At 31.3% G+C, this 18,591-nt stretch overlaps 1 protein-coding gene across 1 annotated transcript in view; it reads left to right on the top strand.

Annotated features, from left to right (window-relative positions):
- The window catches only part of LOC126748123 (ras-specific guanine nucleotide-releasing factor 2-like), a 67,870-nt gene extending 50,064 nt beyond the window's left edge, over positions 1–17,806 (top strand). Inside the window, exons 5-22 of the mRNA XM_050457143.1 lie at positions 2,120–2,267; positions 3,918–4,404; positions 4,818–5,011; positions 5,072–5,197; positions 5,253–5,503; positions 5,563–5,573; positions 5,730–5,833; positions 5,906–6,173; positions 6,232–6,588; positions 7,138–7,320; positions 7,397–7,875; positions 8,675–9,012; positions 9,090–9,297; positions 9,346–9,443; positions 14,744–15,026; positions 15,084–15,281; positions 15,349–15,529; positions 17,583–17,806. Coding sequence (XP_050313100.1) covers positions 2,120–2,267; positions 3,918–4,404; positions 4,818–5,011; positions 5,072–5,197; positions 5,253–5,503; positions 5,563–5,573; positions 5,730–5,833; positions 5,906–6,173; positions 6,232–6,588; positions 7,138–7,320; positions 7,397–7,875; positions 8,675–9,012; positions 9,090–9,297; positions 9,346–9,443; positions 14,744–15,026; positions 15,084–15,281; positions 15,349–15,529; positions 17,583–17,602 — 3,934 coding nt within the window. The 3' untranslated portion in view covers positions 17,603–17,806. The remainder of the gene's footprint in view (positions 1–2,119; positions 2,268–3,917; positions 4,405–4,817; positions 5,012–5,071; positions 5,198–5,252; positions 5,504–5,562; positions 5,574–5,729; positions 5,834–5,905; positions 6,174–6,231; positions 6,589–7,137; positions 7,321–7,396; positions 7,876–8,674; positions 9,013–9,089; positions 9,298–9,345; positions 9,444–14,743; positions 15,027–15,083; positions 15,282–15,348; positions 15,530–17,582) is intronic.
- The last annotated feature ends 785 nt before the right edge of the window (positions 17,807–18,591 follow it).

Raw genomic sequence — 18,591 nt, 5'->3', positions numbered from 1 at the left:
TTTTAAATAAATGCTGAAAAAACATACAAGACTTAAAACAATATTCAAATAATATGAACATTCAGAACATATATCGAACGCCATCGCTGTTATGCAAAGATCCTGTTATCAAAAAAAATATTACTCTTCATACTTCTCTCTCGGAACTCCATGCTGATTTAAATTGAAAAATACAAAAAAAAAACACGTTTTATACATGTGAATAAAATTAGTTAAAAATACTTTACCATTTTAAAAAGCGATCAGAGCTCAAAGATAGGGAAGAAAATATACAGTCTATTAAATAGATATAGGGATAACATATTTATTCAAACTGTGTTCGGAATAAGCATCTAGTTCGGCGTTCTTCATCAGGGTTTATATTTTATAAGTACAGAGTAGTTAATACGATGGAGCGGAAGAATGCAAAAGTTGTGTTTCTAACTATATATTTCGTTTACAAAAGCGTTGATTATCTGTTTAGTTGCGATACGAGCAATAAAGTTAAACTAGACAAATAACAAATGGTAATTCGGCAATTTTGCATTTTTTAATAAAAAGACTTACCTTAGGATTAATAAACTTAATTTTAAAGAAGCGAAAGAATGGTTATTATTAAAACATTAACGTGTTTGAAATCGAAAAAATTACGTATACATACTTTACATGCAAAATGATATCGCGGTACTTAAGTAAGCCGTCTATACCTGGCGTTTTTTTAATATTGCAACAGAATTCAAGCGCGTATTCCTTGGACGAATTCAAGCAAAATGTTCCTATGAACATATGCTTTAAACGTTTTTATTATTTATTTGCATTTTTTAGGAAACTGGAAATTTGTAATTTAAGAATGTAAAATGTTTGCTCCTTCATTCTTTTCTCAAAATAATACAGTTTCTGCGTGATGAAATAAAGTATGCCAATTTTTATTAGTTATTTATTCAAGGAATACTTAAGAAGATTACATAAGTTGTTCAAAGTGGCCATCTTAAACATCAATACACAGATCTAGTATACGTCACATTAATTACCGGATACGTTGGAAATTGCTTGGGGTCTGTGGAACTATTTCACAAGATGCTATAATGCGAATCCACAATTCCTCCACATTTTCAATTGGAGTTCCAGAAGTCAAAGGTTTAAGGTGCCCCGGCAAAAAAAATCAACCGGATTTAGGTAGGGATACCGTGGGTGCCAATGTTAAGTACCTCCTCGACCTATCGACCGACCACGTTGCTCAAATGTAATATCTAAATACTACCGAGCAACTAAACTAAAATGCGCTGGAGCACCATCATGTAGACAGAATATTCATTGTCTAAGCTGAATAGGAACTTCTTCAAGTGGTGCTGGAAAACTATTAGAATTCGACGATATTCTTCTCGAGTCAACCTTCTCGGTAAAAAAAATGGCCAATCAGAAAGTTTTTTTTAATGCGAAAACCGTGTGTCGGGCAACAAAATACCAAGAGATTAGATATCCTCTAAAAGAAATAAAGAATTCATAAATATTTTAAATTTTCTAATTGCTATACTTGCTTGTTTTGACTGTCAATACTTTCTGGAAATCTCTTATTCGCGTTTCATTACATTTTAATCAATTTGATTTGCTTTGGAAATAATTAAACGACATTTAACGCGTGTCTGGTTAAAGTTTTCACGTTGTCAATAGAAAAAGTGTGTTTTTTATTTACGTTTTAATATTATTATCTAACTAAACCGAATAAAATTGTAACCAGCTAAACCTAAATAAAAATCCAAGATATCCCAGCTGCCAGTCCAATAATGACTTCACTCAATTTTTTGAAATGATTTTGTTGTTATGTCTAAAATAAATTAATTCTAACGATACTGTCTCTATGTTTGTTAAGTGAATGTCGCGCTTTTGAAAAGGCTGGAATATTTTTAATCATAAATTTGTTCTCATTCTAATAGAAGAGACGATTTGTATATTCAAAGTAAATATATTATTATTGTATATACGCCAAGCGGTCTTTCAGGTCTTAGGCCATCTTCTTATAGCAATAATAATAAGTAAATATAAAGTGATTTTTGTAATGATCAATATATTATTGTTTTTAAAACAAAATAAAATTATTCAATTATTATTGAAACATGTATGTAATTTAAAAAATATTTAGTTTCAGCAAGCAACATTTAGAAATGCAAAAAGTCACTGCAAAACATTTGCATATTATTCAAGTTGTTGAAGCTGAACAAACTGCAAAATGGCAATTTTCCTTGCACTGCGAAGATATGCATGCAGAAATGAGGTTTCTTAGAGAAGAAGTAAGTTCATAATATAAATCAAATTAATTCTTAATAAATGCTTCAAGTAAGAAACATTTCTGTTTTATAATTAAATTTATTCTTCTTCAATTTTGTCAGTCTGTGATACATCTGACTCGAGTCTATCTCTTTCATGAGATTGATAACTTTTCTACTTGTATAATGTTTATATTTTTAATAACTTTCAATGTTAGGCATAATTTTTGGCAATATTATCTATTAAAGCAAGAAGTTTATGACGTGGACGAGACATATTTAGTTTTATAGTTAGAAAAAGCTGATTATAGAGCAGACTTGAAGGACCGAGGGTAAACCTATCAAAGATTTTAGCCAAATTATATGTAAACGATCTCGCAAATATTTAGTCTGATTTCTAGGTATAATGATTCCATTGAATCGCAAAATAAGTTCGTCTTGAATGTGATTTTTTAGAACAAGAGGAGCCTTTGACTTTATTATTTCATTACTTAATTCCCGTTTGAATGAAACGTCTCTATTTCATTTTTACTGTCCAGTGGCCGGAAGTTTATGGCTTATTGCTGGTTGTCTACGGCGAATACTATGAATTTTTGAACTCTATCTATTTTCTCACAATACTCTCCAGTTTTTGTCGTGCACACAAAAAACTATCCATCCTTTTGGCCTTTGACTTGGTTGCAAGAAGAAAGAAAACGAAACTATTATCTTTTCCACTCTTTACTCGATGTTAGTAATGATTTTTACAACAAATAACACTTAACAGTAGTCCCTAACAAAAGGAGGGTAAAATTCTAGTTTAAAACAGCTCTTAATAAAATATAACCTCAAAACGAACCATTTCCCAAGTTCTTGCTTAAGGTATCGTCACGCGCAATTTCCGATGACTCGGCTACGACTCTATTGGCATACTAATACGAGTGGCGGCCGTCCAAAAATAGATCCATTTTATCCCCGCTTTTTAAACCAACATTGGTTGACTAGGTTTCTCCTGTAACAGTTAAATCGCATAATTTTTTTTCAGATTTTTTTGATTGAGAAAATGCCTAGAGTTATATAAATCACGTATATTTGCTTTATATTTTTGAATGCACATAGAAATATGTTTGCCACAAAAATAAGTTTTAATTAATAATTTCTTTTTTTGCGTATGTAATCGGTTTGAATAAATTTGGGAATGAAAAATCAATGAACACACATTTAGAAAGATTTTTCCAATCATAAAAGTCTTTAAAATATTCCTAATTGTTTGGGTCTGAATATCTAATTTTCCAGAAATATATGTCCTGTTACAGGCAAACTCTAGCGAAATTACATACAGCAATCTTGCGAATTTCCCTTTCCTCCCCTAATTGTCGAACATACTGTTGGGTGCCTAGTTAGGTACATTTAACATAATCTTGTAAACGTCCATATTTTTCAAACTTGGATGTCTTCCAAAATCGCAGATTTAACTGGAATTCGACGATTTTCTAAAGAAAATTTAAACTAGCTAAATCTAATTAATGCGGAACTACCTGAGTAGTACTATTTAAATTTTTGTTTTTTTCGTTGATATTTATGTACATAAAAAAACTGGAATATTAACTAAACTAACTAGTAATATTACTAAAGCCTTAATACTTAATTATCTTTTACTAAAAAGAAAATTTACCTGATAGTTTTTGTTTGTAGTTAACTGCTTTAAAACGTCAACGACGTGTCGAACTTTCTCATTTTGTGTCAAACATGGGGCATACCTGCATGAACGTGGACGATACAAATTGTCTTTGCTGTATTTATGAAGATCTGCAGGGCAATGAAGAAAAATTATCGAAACTTAAGAAGGTGCAGAGTTTTTTTCGAGGTTGGCTTTGTCGTAGAAAGTGGAAGCAAATTGTAGAACAATACATAAGAAGTCCACATGCCGATTGTTTAAGGAAAAGAAATAATGTTGTTGTTCAATTGGTGGAGTCTGAGGAGGAATACATTCAGCAAATGGAAGTTTTAGTTATATGCTTTTTAAGGCCCTTTAAAATGGCCGCTTCATCTAAGAAGCCACCGTGCACTCATGACGATGTAAATTCAATATTTTTAAATGCCGAAACAGTTTTTTTTCTTCACCAAATATTTTTAAAAGGGCTGACCGCCAGACTGGAAAACTGGCCTACACTTATTTTAGGTAACCTAATGTTATATAGATAACAGACACAGTGCTTTTCTTTGTCTATTCAAATAATTTTTTACATCTTTGAGTAAAATAGCACCATCTTGAAACCAAAATAAAAACAAAAAGAGGAAGTCTTTGTCTTCTTATTTTGAAATGGCCTTTTAGTATGAAGTCTTATCTTCATATCTTTAACGATAAATATATAATAAAAACTTCCTCAGGCAATTTTCAATATATTAGAATTAAAAATCCAGTAATTCACTTACGCAGATTTTTTTTTCATTTACGAAATAAATAAAGATGGCAATGGTACTGATCAGCATTGTGTTTGCTGATCTATTGAAATTGACATTTTCGACTTATTAAAATGTTTGGTATACTATGTTATGCTTAATATTTTTATTGAAAGTTTGTTTTATATTTAGGTGATTTATTTTCAATGCTTTTACCAATGCTTAGCATTTATCAAGAATATGTTAGAAACCACCACTATTCTTTACAAGTTTTAACGGAATGTAAACAAAATCCATTATTCCATGCAACTTTGAAACGGCTTGAGTCGAAACCTATTTGCACTGGAAGGTCGCTGGAGACTTTTCTGACTTACCCCATGCATCAGGTATAAAGTTAATCCAGAATTATACTATGCTATAAAAAAGGTTATGATACTTGAATTTAGATTCCCAGATACATCATTACGCTACACGAGCTTTTAGCCCATACCCCATATGAGCATGTCGAACGAAAAAGTTTAGAAGCAGCTCAAGTTCAATTGGAAAAATTGTCTAAGCAAATGCACGACGAGGTAATTCAGGTCTTATTTTTATTAGTAACATTCTCAAATCATTTTTAATTAATAGGTTTCAGAGACAGAAAATCTTCGAAAAAACTTAGCGGTTGAACGTATGATCGTAGAAGGTTGCGATATTTTGTTGGACGTAAAACAAATCTTTGTCAGACAAGGAACCCTTATTCAAATCAGAACCGATAAGCAAAGGGATAAATTTAGAGATTTGCATAAATTTAAAGCTTTTAATACCAGAGAAAAAATTCACAGGGAGGTGTCAAGGCAGTGCTTTCTCTTTACTTATCATCTCATTATCACATCTAGGTAAGAGCAAAATAGACGGTTTTAATTTTTCATTATTTTATTTTAAATACATTTTATAGGGAGCAGGATGGTAAATTGCACCTTGTTCCTATAATTGGAAAACTTCCTATGAGTGATGCTATTTTAATAGAAGAGCCAAGCGAAGAATCCAGCTTTGGTAAACTCGACGTATTTTTCATTTATTTCTTAGCAACTCGATTTTAACATATTTTCTTTTAAATTTTAGAGCAAGCGTATAGTTCAGGTTCATCGATATCTACAGATTTTAATACCTATTACCAAGGTCGTGACTTTAAGCTCGTGCTAGATAATACAATGCTTGATAATCCTGTAAGTTACTTATAATAAATACTAATTATTTATTCTTGTTTTAAATTTGTATATCCATTGTTCTTTTCCCAGGTTATTATCCATTTTGTAGCCCCTACTGTAAGCGATAAAGCCGCTTGGATCTCAGACATCGCCGGATGCATAGATAATGCTCAATTTAGCGAAATATGCAAACCTGTAATGGCTGAAACTAGTTCAATCAATCTCCCTCAATATATAAAAAATGATCCTAGATTGTTTAATGATGAGGTTGATATAAAGTTTTCGAAAACGTTAAATTCTTGCAAGATTCCCCATATTAAATATGCTACTCCAGATAGGTTATTAGAGAGACTAACTGGTAAAAATAAAGACTTAAAAATATTTTCTAATTTGCTTTTTACACTTCTTTTTTGTAGACTTGCGTTTTCTTTCTATTGATTTCCTGAATACATTTTTAATAACGTACAAAATATTTACAACTGGAATTCAAGTTCTGACATCTTTGAAAAGAATTTATTATGCAAGTTTGGAGAAAGAGAAAGAACGGATGATGATGCCAGAATATATGTCAAATATTTACCAGGAAGAGAAAAATACTCTGCAAATTTATGCGGATTACCGAAGAAGAAATAGCATAACACCTATTCCGCTAAGAAGAACTAGTGGTGCAAGTTCAGTTTCTGGATATTGCTCTGAAACTAGTGATAGAGATCGTTCTTCAAGTTACGATTTTCAAAATCAGAGGCAATTTAGAAATGTGGTGTTTGCAAAATGTAAGTTATGGCTAGATACTTATTTGCATGATTTTGTTTTGTTGTGAACTAAGGTGCTGTTATTTTTATTTCTTATAACTATTTAAGATAATTATTCTACAATAGATAAATCTAGCTCATCGGTGAATATTTGCTATATCAACTCTTAGCAAACTGCTATTTAATTTTATATTTTTAACTCAATATCAAAATAAGTGCACCTTTTTCCATATTATTTGTAAGGTATTTGGGAGGTGGCGCAATTAAAGACAAATATATATTTCTTAAAATTTGTTATAGAGATTTAAAATAATTATACTACAGTTTATATTCACCTATTGCCTCCTAAATATTATGTACGAGTATAAAAATATGTTTGGTGTTTTCTATAATTCAATAACCGGACAAATCTAGCTTTGCGAGTCAGATCTAAGCCCTCAAGAAAGAAAAACAAATTGAAACGGAATGAAAAATGCGTTTTGGAATATAAGTCGATGTGCTTTCAAGCCAAGCATTTGACAGTTAACAACAAAGCTAAATTTGTCAGATTCTACAATTATTTTGCTATAGCGGATGATGGAGAGACCTCTAGAAGACCGTCCACTTCGCTTTACCCTTCAGAACGAAAGAGAAGCGGACCTAAAACAATATTCATTAAAGTTGATTCTTATGAAGAAGCACCTGAAGAGGAGGAGAAGGATGAGGAAGAAGAAAGTAGAGTAAAAATCCAAACTTTAGGGCGAGTTACTGCCAGTACTTCATTACGAGGTGGACATATTTGTAAATATACAATATTTTAAAAAATAAAAATATTTTATTTTGTTTTTAGGTAGTATGACGGAAGATATTAATGAAATATCAGATGAGCCCACTTTAACAGAAATTGGCATCGACCCATGCCGTTCTTGTGGGCAAGAAATTCCTACTCAGAAACTAACAATCGAGCAACGGCGACGATATGATCTTTTAGAAGAAAAACGGCAAAACAGAAAAAAGTTAGAGGATCGAAGAAGATCGGATCTAGAAATGGAAAGTGTATCTCAAGATTCGCAAGAGCTAAGAAGAAAATCAGATATTATAACAGATAGAAAAAGGTCCCTTTTGTCTGATGATTTTCATAGAAGTTTAGTAGGAAGGCGGCAATCAGATATTTCTGAAAGGATTAGATTGGATCGCGACAGAAAACAGTCTGAGTTGACTGAACGAAGACTTAGTGGGCTATCTAGACCAGTATTATTAAGAAATAACTCAATATCTATTGAAGAACGTAGAACATCATCACCGATATTAGAAGAGCGTAAGAGATGGGTAATAGATGATTACAAAAGATCTTCTGTAGACAACGGAAAGATTTCAGAGGAAAAAAGAAGAAGAGAAAGCGATCGTCACAGGAAAAACATATATCGGCAAATAACTTCACCACGTCCTAAAAGAAAACAGTGGACATTAGACAAAGAAAAAAGTACTTCGATCGAAAGTGAAAATGAAGAAAAAGTAATAGATGGGGATGGTAATGAACCAGTGATGAAACCTGATGATGTTGCCAGGTCTTCAATTGCTTCGGTTCAAGCTTCTACACAAGTTATCTTAGGGGTAAGCATAGTTAATTTAAAAGAATACAGATTCCCCAATGTTTTGAATATTACGGTTGTGCAATGTTATATATTTTTATTGTTATTACCTTTTAATTAAAAAAAAATATGTTAAAAATTGTATCAATATGTATTGTTTAAATTTTTTATTGATACAAATTAATATTTAATTATGAAAAAATAATAAAAATACAACATTAGATCAAAAGAGTTCTACAAGCATTCTTTACTTAGTGTTGTGAATAGTATATATTTTGTTTTGATTTTTCGTAGAGGAACATTTTTTAAGCAAAGTGTCAAATGTGTTACTTGTATACAATAAATTTGTTTTCCAAGATAATAAAAAAAATTAAAATATTTAATTATTCTAAGATGAAAAACTATTTTTAAGTTAGTAAGTTTTTATATACATATCTATTGCACATATCACATTTGTATAGAATTGGAAACTGAAAGCATTTTGATTATGTTACCTATTTAGAATATTATTTTGTGAGATTTTATGTTTTTTGCAGTTCTTCCAGACATTTTATCAACGTTCTCAAAAAGAAGGAAATCGCGATGAGCCCATTTTTTCAAAAATGACTCCGGCAGCAAGAACCAGTTTTCAGGTTGACTCAGCTTCATCTTGTATGAGTAAGCCAGGAGTTATAATTAGCGGAATAAAAAGGGCTAAACGGAGAAGTAGTTCTTCATATGCCAGTACAGCATTCGCTATAGCGACATGTGCTGCAGATAACCCAATTTCTCTACAATATCAACCGCCACAACCTTGTAATAAGCCCCACAAAACTAAAACCTTAGAGCATATTATATCAACTGCCGCTACTATGAGAGTTTTAAATGTTTTAAGGTATAGAGTGAACTTAAACTCATTAATTACTAAAAATGCAAAGCATCTTTTATAAATAATAAATATGTGTGTTCCAGACACTGGATTTCCAAACAAGGAAAAGATTTTAAAGAAGACAGCGAGCTGAAGCGTCAGACAAGAGAATTTTTGGAAGACATTCGATGCAATCCTAATCTGACTTCGGCAGAACATAAATCAGCTGCTCAATTAATTATTCTTTTAGATAAACGGGATGAGGATGATAAACCAGTGGTAGATCTGGTTAAGCTTCTTAGTCCGCCTTTGGTTAGTTGAATTTCCACCAAATATAAAAAAAATAACTTTTTTTTCTAGATACCGAATAAAGAAAATATCTACAGTTTATCCGCTTTGGAAATTGCTGAACAACTAACATACTTAGATCACCAAATATTTATTCAGATTGGCCCTGAGTAAGTAACAAACCCTTTTTATAAATAATTATAAACATCGATAATTTTCGCTCGCACGAGATGACTGATATTAATAAAAAATTTTAATTTTTTAACAAAAAAATTTTGACAAACCTAAATAGGGGTGCACCTATTAAAATTTAAAAAAAATCAAAGTAAACCCGTTTTGTCCTTGGATAACATAAAATATAAAAATTTTAATATGACTGGGGACCGTGCGCATAAAAAAGATATAAAAACTAAATCTCCAGCGCATTTGCAATATTATAGAAAACAAAGAAATTACGCAAAATACGCCGTCATTAAAGAAAAAATTACTTTCGTAGTGTTAACATTGCAGCTTCTTGAATATTCTAATTTAACGAAATTAATCTCTTCAATGGAATCCAATGCAGTGGGAATTGATGGTATCTCAATTAAGGACATTATTCTTTGTTCTCGATTTTCCTTAAAGCAGTTATTACATATAATTATTGAGTGCAAACTTAAGCAAGAATATCCAAATTTATGGGAAAAATCAATAATCAAACCTGCAAAAACCCAGTACCTAAAGAATACAAGGATTTAAGACCAATTGGTATATTGCCTGCACTGTCCAAAGTATTTGAAATTCATATTTATAACCAGATTTCTAATGAAGCTTATAATTTAATTCCCGATTGCCAGTCAGGACCTAGAAAGACCTTTAGCGCGTTATCTTAAATAAATAAATGCGTCTTTTTTACTCGGCGAAGTGCAGCCTAGCTGTTTGCTTAACTGATCATGCAAAAAGAAAATTAAACACAAATCATCTATATATAAGCTTTAAAATATCTAAAATAAATTCCTGAATCTTTAAACCAAATGCTAACTAAGGAAATATACGTTTTGCGCTTGAATTTGCATTTATGCCCTGGTTCATCAAAATGTACACAGTTAAATACAAAAATATAGATATACAATTACCTTACATTAATATTTTCACAGTAAATAATTTTTAAATTTTAACTTTAATAAGTTACAGAATAAGTTGACACAAACATTTTGCATCTCACTATTAAATAATTTGGGGATAACATATGAAAAAGAGTTTTTGGTATTCTTTGTAGCCTAGCTTTAGACTGGACGTCCAAGCAGGGAACATACAAAATCTTTGCGTACGAACACTGGGAAAGAACCAATGACTCAGAAAGTTGTTCTTTAAGCTTAATAATTAATATGCCTTTATTTTTATAGAGTTTTTAAGTAAAATAATTCACCTTTGCACAACTTTGCTTACATGGGTTTTAAACTTTAAACTATGATGAAAAATAACTCTTATTCATAACATTTTTTATCGAGCTAAGTCTAGATTCGATAAATTCGTTTATAATTATAGCAGTGTCATTGATTTTATTTTTATTAAAGCTTATATGCAATTATGTATCGTGTGCATACCTTTGTATATCACAATTTCTTATACACCTATCCATATTAAATGTATATATTAACCCATAAGTACCCAAAGTTAGTTTATGTTTTATTTTTAAATTATAATTAGAAAAAATACCTTATTATGGGGCTAATAAACATAAAAAAATGTTTTTTAAGTTTTAATTCACTAGAGCCTTTGTTTTAGGGCGTCCCTTTAGAGGGACGCTGGGCAAAAGGAAAAAAATAGTTAAAGTAAAATAACATGTTTATTATGTTTTGTATATAATTACATTATATTTTAGTTATCATGGTAAAGTTTGAAACTAATTTTAGGATGCAATGCAATGTTACACTTTTCGCAGATGAATTGACTTTTTTTTTCCACATAGGGCACATCGGCGGTCGATTTCATTGTAGCCTATCAGATGCCCAATATTATTGAATCGTACGTCATGTAATGGTCGAGGCACTCTGGTTTTTCCTTGCAGGGGTTTAGTACCAAAACTTTTCAAAAAACTTAGCGATATGTATTGTCGAAACGCCAATAAACTAACGGAGTCAGGATGATTTGTTTTCAATTTTCGCATAAGCAACCAAGCATTCACAACAGATACATCTAATAAATATAAGACTAGTGGCCAATACCATTTTCTTTGTCGAAATCTTGATCTATAAGCCGCAACAAGACTATCTAATTTGTCCACACCACCCATATATTTATTATAGTTGGCTACAATTTTCGGCTGAGGAACGGTCTTCTTAGATCGCGTGACGTGTGTTAGTTACTTCAGTGGTTTCAAAATTGGATGCAACAGAAACAACTTTATTATCTTTCCATTGTACGAGCATGCTGGTGTCATTTCGATAATACTTATAGCTTCCCCTTTGCTGATTATTCCATTTCATCTTAGTTTGTACCGGACATTTCTCTAAACGATTATCTCTTATTGTGCCTGTGGCACAATAATTGTTTTTCGATAAATAGTCAAAGAGAATCAATTATCCATAAAAATTTTATAACCCTTACCTGAAGGTAATTCGACTTGCTCTAGTAAAGATAGTAAAATATTACATCTCCACCCAAACCAAATTTCTTTTCTTTTTCTTTGTTTTGATTTTTTCCGGTATAAATCTCAAAACCATACATGTATCCGCTACTCGAACAAATAGCCCAATTTTTGTAGCCAAATCTTATGGGCTTACCCCGAATGTATTGCTTGGCATAATGTTTTCCATAATATGGCACCATGCTCTCGTCAATAAATAAATGCTCATCAAAGCTATTGTGTGTTCTAAAATTCAGGTTTAGATCATCTATCAAGGGTCTCAATTTATAAAGCCTGTCATCTTGGGGTATATTTGAATTGTCATTAAAGTGAATATACTTTAGTAGAGTCTCAAACAGATTTCGACGCATGCTGTTTTGTAATATTTTTGGGATATCTTTTTCACTCGACCAATAGAGTCTTCTGTTTGGATATTTTCCATATCCCGATAAAAAAAACGCTCCTAGTACCACATGCAGTTCGTCCAGAGTAAAATTTAGTTCTACATTTTTCTGCCGTGCATACCTATTACTTTCCGTAATAATCAACGTCAAAAGTTCTTCATTGAACTTTTGTTTCTTGACAAACAATTTGAAAAAATCAACCGGGGTTATTGCATTTTTTGCATCCTGTGAGGGTTCACTAGCGCTACAGACAATCATAAGGTCACTATTATTTACTCGGCCAGTATCAGGATCAGGCTCCCGCCATCTTGATTTTTGGTTCGCGTACTCTGTTTGTTGCTTTGTATTGTTATTGCCTTTTAGGTTTTTCTAAAGGGATAAGGGCGGTAAATCTTCAGGGTCAGAATCGTCAGAGTCATTTACGTAAGCTATTTCACATTCCTGAGATAGGATTCCGCGAGGTAGGTGATTTATATTTGCTGCATCCTCGTCGTCAGATTCGTCGCTATCAACTTCGATCTCATTTCCATCATCTGGAGGTAAAATATAGATGTTAGATTCCGGCAAGTCGTCATCCTCCTCTAAACAGCCCTTAACAACCCTTAGCAATAACTTAACAGTCATTAGTTGAGCTAAGGTCAATCTGCAATAAAGGAGACATAGCGCTTAGCGTCCCTTATAAGGGACACAACATGTGTAGTAACGTATTTTACACGCGGTTACAAAATCAGGGGTTCGATGACCTTTACTATTTTCTTTGAACATTATTTATAAAGATTCAATTAGTAATCAATGCGGAAAATGTTTATTTACACATACATAAAATAAAACTTACCCTTGACCCCTAGTAGAGTACATGGAGGGATCCATTTTCAATAACACATAAATAATTTTGCGAGAAATAGAAAACAAAAACACCTGACACGTCGAATCAAGTCTGCTAAATACGCTTTGCAACTCTAAGTGCTCGATGTATCCCCACTTTTTTTTATCGCAAGGAATTTGCTGGTCCCTTATAAGGGACGCTAGGTATTAATGGATCAAAAACAATAACGGAATTAGTATGGATCCCTAAGGCACTCCTTTAATCACAGAAGTTTCTGAAAACTCTAATGCCCCGTCAGAAAATCCGTAATAATGTAATTTTGCACGCCGGTGTTTTAGGGTATCGAATGCTTTACTATAGTCCAAAAATATTAAGCTAGATGTTTTACCACTATCGCTTATTTAAAATTTTAGATGACGTAAGAGTGAATGAAGAGCAAAATCAAGCGATATGTGTGACCTTGATCGACTTTAGTAAAGCTTTCGACACACTTAATCACGAAATGTTGTTGGCTAAACTAAGATATCTTAGAATCTGTGAATGTGGTAATAACTTCTTTAAAGAATATCTATATAATCGTAAAAGTTGTGTTATGATAGTCCAACAACAGGTTCTATACTGTCACCGTTACTTTTTTTACTCTACGTGGCAGACATGTATAAAGCTGTAAAAATTCGATATTGCAGTAGTATGCTGACGACTCACAACTATATATTACTGTTTCTATTGAAGATATTAATAATAATTCATTTTAACGTTTTAGTTCGATTTAATTAATATATCTCAATTTAATCTCAAATTAAATTTTGAAAAATCTAAAATTCTTTTGATGTGTTCGAATCATAATTTAAGGCAGAATGTTAAATTCATATGAATAACAGTCCAATTCTAATTATTCTAGACGCAAAAAATGCAGGTATTTGATAATTCTCTCTCTTTTGAATCCATGAATAAAGTAAGGCCAACCGGCAAACTTACGAAATGAATTTTTGGATTTTGAGCATGAAAAAATGACACGAAACAATGATATGTTGTGACACGCCAAGGAACTGCATCATTTCAGCGCTCTATTAATTTTTACGGGGTTAAAATATAGTATATTATTATATCCAGCATCTTTAAACATATTTTCTAAAAAAAAATAATCACAATTGCTAGTTGAATAAAGAATAGGTTAACATCGCGTACAAAATAGGGTAAATATCTATAGAAAAAAACAAAAAAATCATTCTTATTTGCCATTAGTTGAAATTCTATTTACTCTTTTTACTTACTTTATTATTAGTATTTGTTTCCTTTTGATTTAATTTATATAAACAAATTATTTTTAAGGGTTATTTCGTCTGCACCAATAGATTACCGGTTTTTATAATCGAGAATTAATCCTTTTTGTCAACATTTTAATTAGGTTTATTTAACTGTATTTTATAAATTTATATATGGGCAAATGAAACACTTGAATTTGACTTTGTCAAATTTTGGAACGGTTTTCTTATAATCAAAATGCAGTCCTATTTGTATCTTTTATTAAATAAAATTATGTAAAATATTGTAATCTGTGGCAAATAAACGTTTTTTCTTTTTGCTTTCTTTCTGTCCTTATAAATTAAAAAAAATCTATTCGTGTTTTAGAGAACTAATGGGAGTTGCATGGATGAAACCAGATAAAGAAGAAAAAGCGCCACATATAGTAATGATGACCAAAAGGTTTAATGATGTTTCACGCATTATAGCCACGGAAATTATTAGAAAAACAGATATAACTGAACGTGCTGAGACGATTGAGAAATGGGCTGCTGTAGCTGATATCGTTAAATGCCTTCACAATTTTAATGGTATTTTACAAATCTGCTCCGCGTTTACTAATGCTGCAGTTTTTCGATTAAAGTCTACTTGGGATAAAGTATCAAAGACCGTAAGTCAATACGACTAGTAATAATTAATCTTCTTTTAATACCTACAATTATTTAAGGCAAAAAAATCAATAGAAAGTCATCAAAAGCTGGTATCTTCAGATTGCAGATTTAGGTCTTTGCGGGAGGCTTTACATAAATGTGACCCTCCATGTATACCATACTTAGGAGTTTACCTCACTGATCTTTCTCTTATCGAAGAGGGTACTCCTAATTTTATCGATAATGATCTTTTGAACTTTTCAAAAATGAGAATGGTAAATGATATTATAAATGATCAGACTATTTTTCTTGTTACTGAAATTCATTATTTTATTTTTATAGATTGCCCATATCATCCGGGAAATTCGACAATTTCAACAGTCTTCATACCGGATTGACTTAGTTACAAGAGTATCCAACTACTTGCTTGATACTTCCAGTATGATGACAGATGATGAGTTATATGCGGAATCTTTAAAACTTGAGCCAAGGCAGCCTAGGTTAACTTCGCAGTCAAGCATAGGTAAACTTTTAAGATTTGCTACTTATGATAACTATATTAGCTATTTCTTCCTATTTTTTTATTGACTTCGCATTCACAGGTATTCCACCTATATCCGCCTAGTACTATAAATATTTAAACTAATTATAGCATTTAACTGGCAAATATATGACAGTATTTATTTTCAACGAATATATTTAAATGAAATACCTTATTTGGTTTTGCGTTTACAGTTCCGTTTATTTAAAATTAAAATAAATTATTAGACTAGATTAAAGGATATTTATTATATTTAATTTCCCGAATACATATTATACGGTTATTTCTCACTGACTATACAGGTTGGGGAGTTGAAGATTACGCATTGTCCATAATAATAGCAACACTGCTTCCTCTGATCGATGAGCGGTCACCTCCGGTCATCTAATAGGTATTTGTTTTTTCTTTTTTATAAACTAACAATTATAATTTTACTGTGTGACTGCACTCTGAAATTTTAAAGCGCTATTTTCTTTCAATTTATTGTTTAGACTCCGTCTAAAAGAGTTAAAATTATAAAATGGTTTTATGGAGACAATTCGCCAACATAATGGACAAATTGGTTGTCAATTATATTTGAAAATAGACCGATTCCTTGCGATAAAGCAATTTTAAATATGATTTCGAATTTTAAGACATCCTTTCGTTCAAGGTTGTCATAAATGCTACAATTAAGTGCAATTTGCTATCGAAATTGTCCAGAAGCTTGTAGTTCCCTAGAAGTGGATGAAAGTTGGAAACACGATATCAATTAGAAGTGTTCGAGATGAGCAGAGTACCATAAAACTGTTACCAGTATTTGAAAAAAACATAGGCGTAAACATTTTAAATATTTCAAAACTCAGGCGATATTTCTTTAAGACCAGTGGCGAAGATTGCAATTTTATGAAACCACAATAGAAACAGCAAATAAAAATTAAGTTTTTGTTGTGTTTTTTTGAAAAAAAAAACACAATACTTCCGTTGTTGGATGTTGCTCTCGCAAAAATGAGCACAAGTTTTGTATTTCTTACTCAGTATCCCCAAAAAAATAAATGTTTGGGCTGGTATTTTGGATCGGAATATTATACGGCCATTTTCTATTTAATATAGTTAAAACGTCCAAAAATACCTTGAGTCGCTGCAAAATCAAGTTCTTCCTTTTATTCAAAACCTCCCATATGAAGTTCTGTGATCGGTCTATTTTCAACATGACGGTTATCCTGCTCATAATATACCTTAATTTTCAATAAATACTTGTTCTAACCGTCTTATTAGTTGAACTGGCGATATTAAGTCTCATCCTAGATCTACAGATTTCTCCCCAAATAACTGCTATTCTTGGAGTTATCTTAAGGAGATCATTTACAAACCGAAAAATAGTAAACCATCAAATTTAGAGGAGTTTCGAGTGAACATTTTTGACTCCCACTTTTGGGATTACCATTCTATGTGGAATGTAGACTGATGTATCTAATGCCTGCATCAGAAAAATATTATAGAAATACCTGAACATTTCCGGAATATTTTGCAACATTTTATTGTAAGTAATACCGTTTACTATTATTTGTTACCTCCATCAAAGTTAGACAGTAAGTAAAGAGTAGCAGAGCGCACGAAATGCATACGTGTGTGTCGATATTTCACCCTTAAGCGCATATCTATGCGTGATGATCGATTTACCAACCTGTATATTCAATTAAATATAATACCTAATGACTAAACCTATGATTTTTAGTTTATAAAATTAATTACTAAACTTAAATTTTTTATAATTATTTTGGTTACCTGATTATGATTTAGGTATTCAGTAATTTTTGTTTTAAAGTTTTATTTAAAAAAAAAATCAGGTCTAGGAGTAAGTGGAAAGCTTACTAATAATTTTAGTCTGAAGCTTTCTTAAAATATCATTGATCATTAGATCCCTTGCCCTTATTAACAGTTTAAACGTATATATTGTTAATTCACTTTTTATAAAAGATTTAAAGTATACTACGTATTTTAACTGTGTACAAGTGTTGTAATAATTTTCTCACAGATTTCCTTATTTTTTAAGGTGGACTGACACCATGGTAAAAACAAAGGAAATGAACTCTAGAGGCCAGATGTGATGGCCATAATTTTCATTGATTTTATGTAGGTTCATATTAGTAATAGAAACCTTAAACAAATATTTTCGTTATCTAGCATTGAAATCAGCCTATCTCAACAAATACTAAACGCAAGACAATCTTTAGTAATAATCTTAGGATTTTTACTTTTAATAGGATATTATGAGAAATATGCAAATATAACTATTAATACTAGGTTCGATATGGCTTATAATCAATCGTTATTTGGAATGTACTGAATTATATAATTTTTATTCTTTTGAATTTATTTTAAATTTAAAATATTTTACTAGCTTTAAAAAAAATTAAAGCAAACATATACATAAAAATACTTCCATTTAATTTATCATATATTATCCGAATGTAATACTAAAGAAGAAATTTCGCCCTTTAATAACTGTTTTTATTTAATTGCTTTTCAAACTTATCGCGAACAAGTCAATGATAATTTTCTATTTACGACTGACAAATTTTTTTGTTATCATTTTGTGCTTGCCTCCGACATCAAATCACTTAATAGCCGTTCTATTAACTTTACTCTCCGATGCTTTTTTATTTTTACAGCGACCACTACACGATAATTGCTGTAAACGCTTTTATAGTGTATACATTTTCATTTATTGTGTTTCACGCATATGAAGTTTTAACCCGCAATTTTGTACTTTTTTTCAACTTTGTTTTTAGAACGGTATTTTCTGCCACAAAATTCGTGCAAGCCTCTTATAAGAGTTTAGTATTAAATTTACCAGCTTTGCTTAATAATTAAGCACTACCTCCGTGCTATCCATATTGAGAAAAAAAGCAGCTGCAGCTCTTCTTAAATCAAAATTGTCAGATATATTTTTGTATAAGGTACCTGCAGGTAATAAGGCCTGTCGGGTAATAAGGCCTATATTCAAAAAAACCGCTTTAAATTAATCGCAAATCGATTGCGTTGGGTCCGCGTTTGCTATT

This window comes from Anthonomus grandis, chromosome 22 (assembly GCF_022605725.1).
Source record: "Anthonomus grandis grandis chromosome 22, icAntGran1.3, whole genome shotgun sequence".
Classification (NCBI taxonomy): Eukaryota; Metazoa; Arthropoda; class Insecta; order Coleoptera; family Curculionidae; genus Anthonomus; species Anthonomus grandis.
This window is presented reverse-complemented; position numbering and strand designations above follow the sequence as displayed.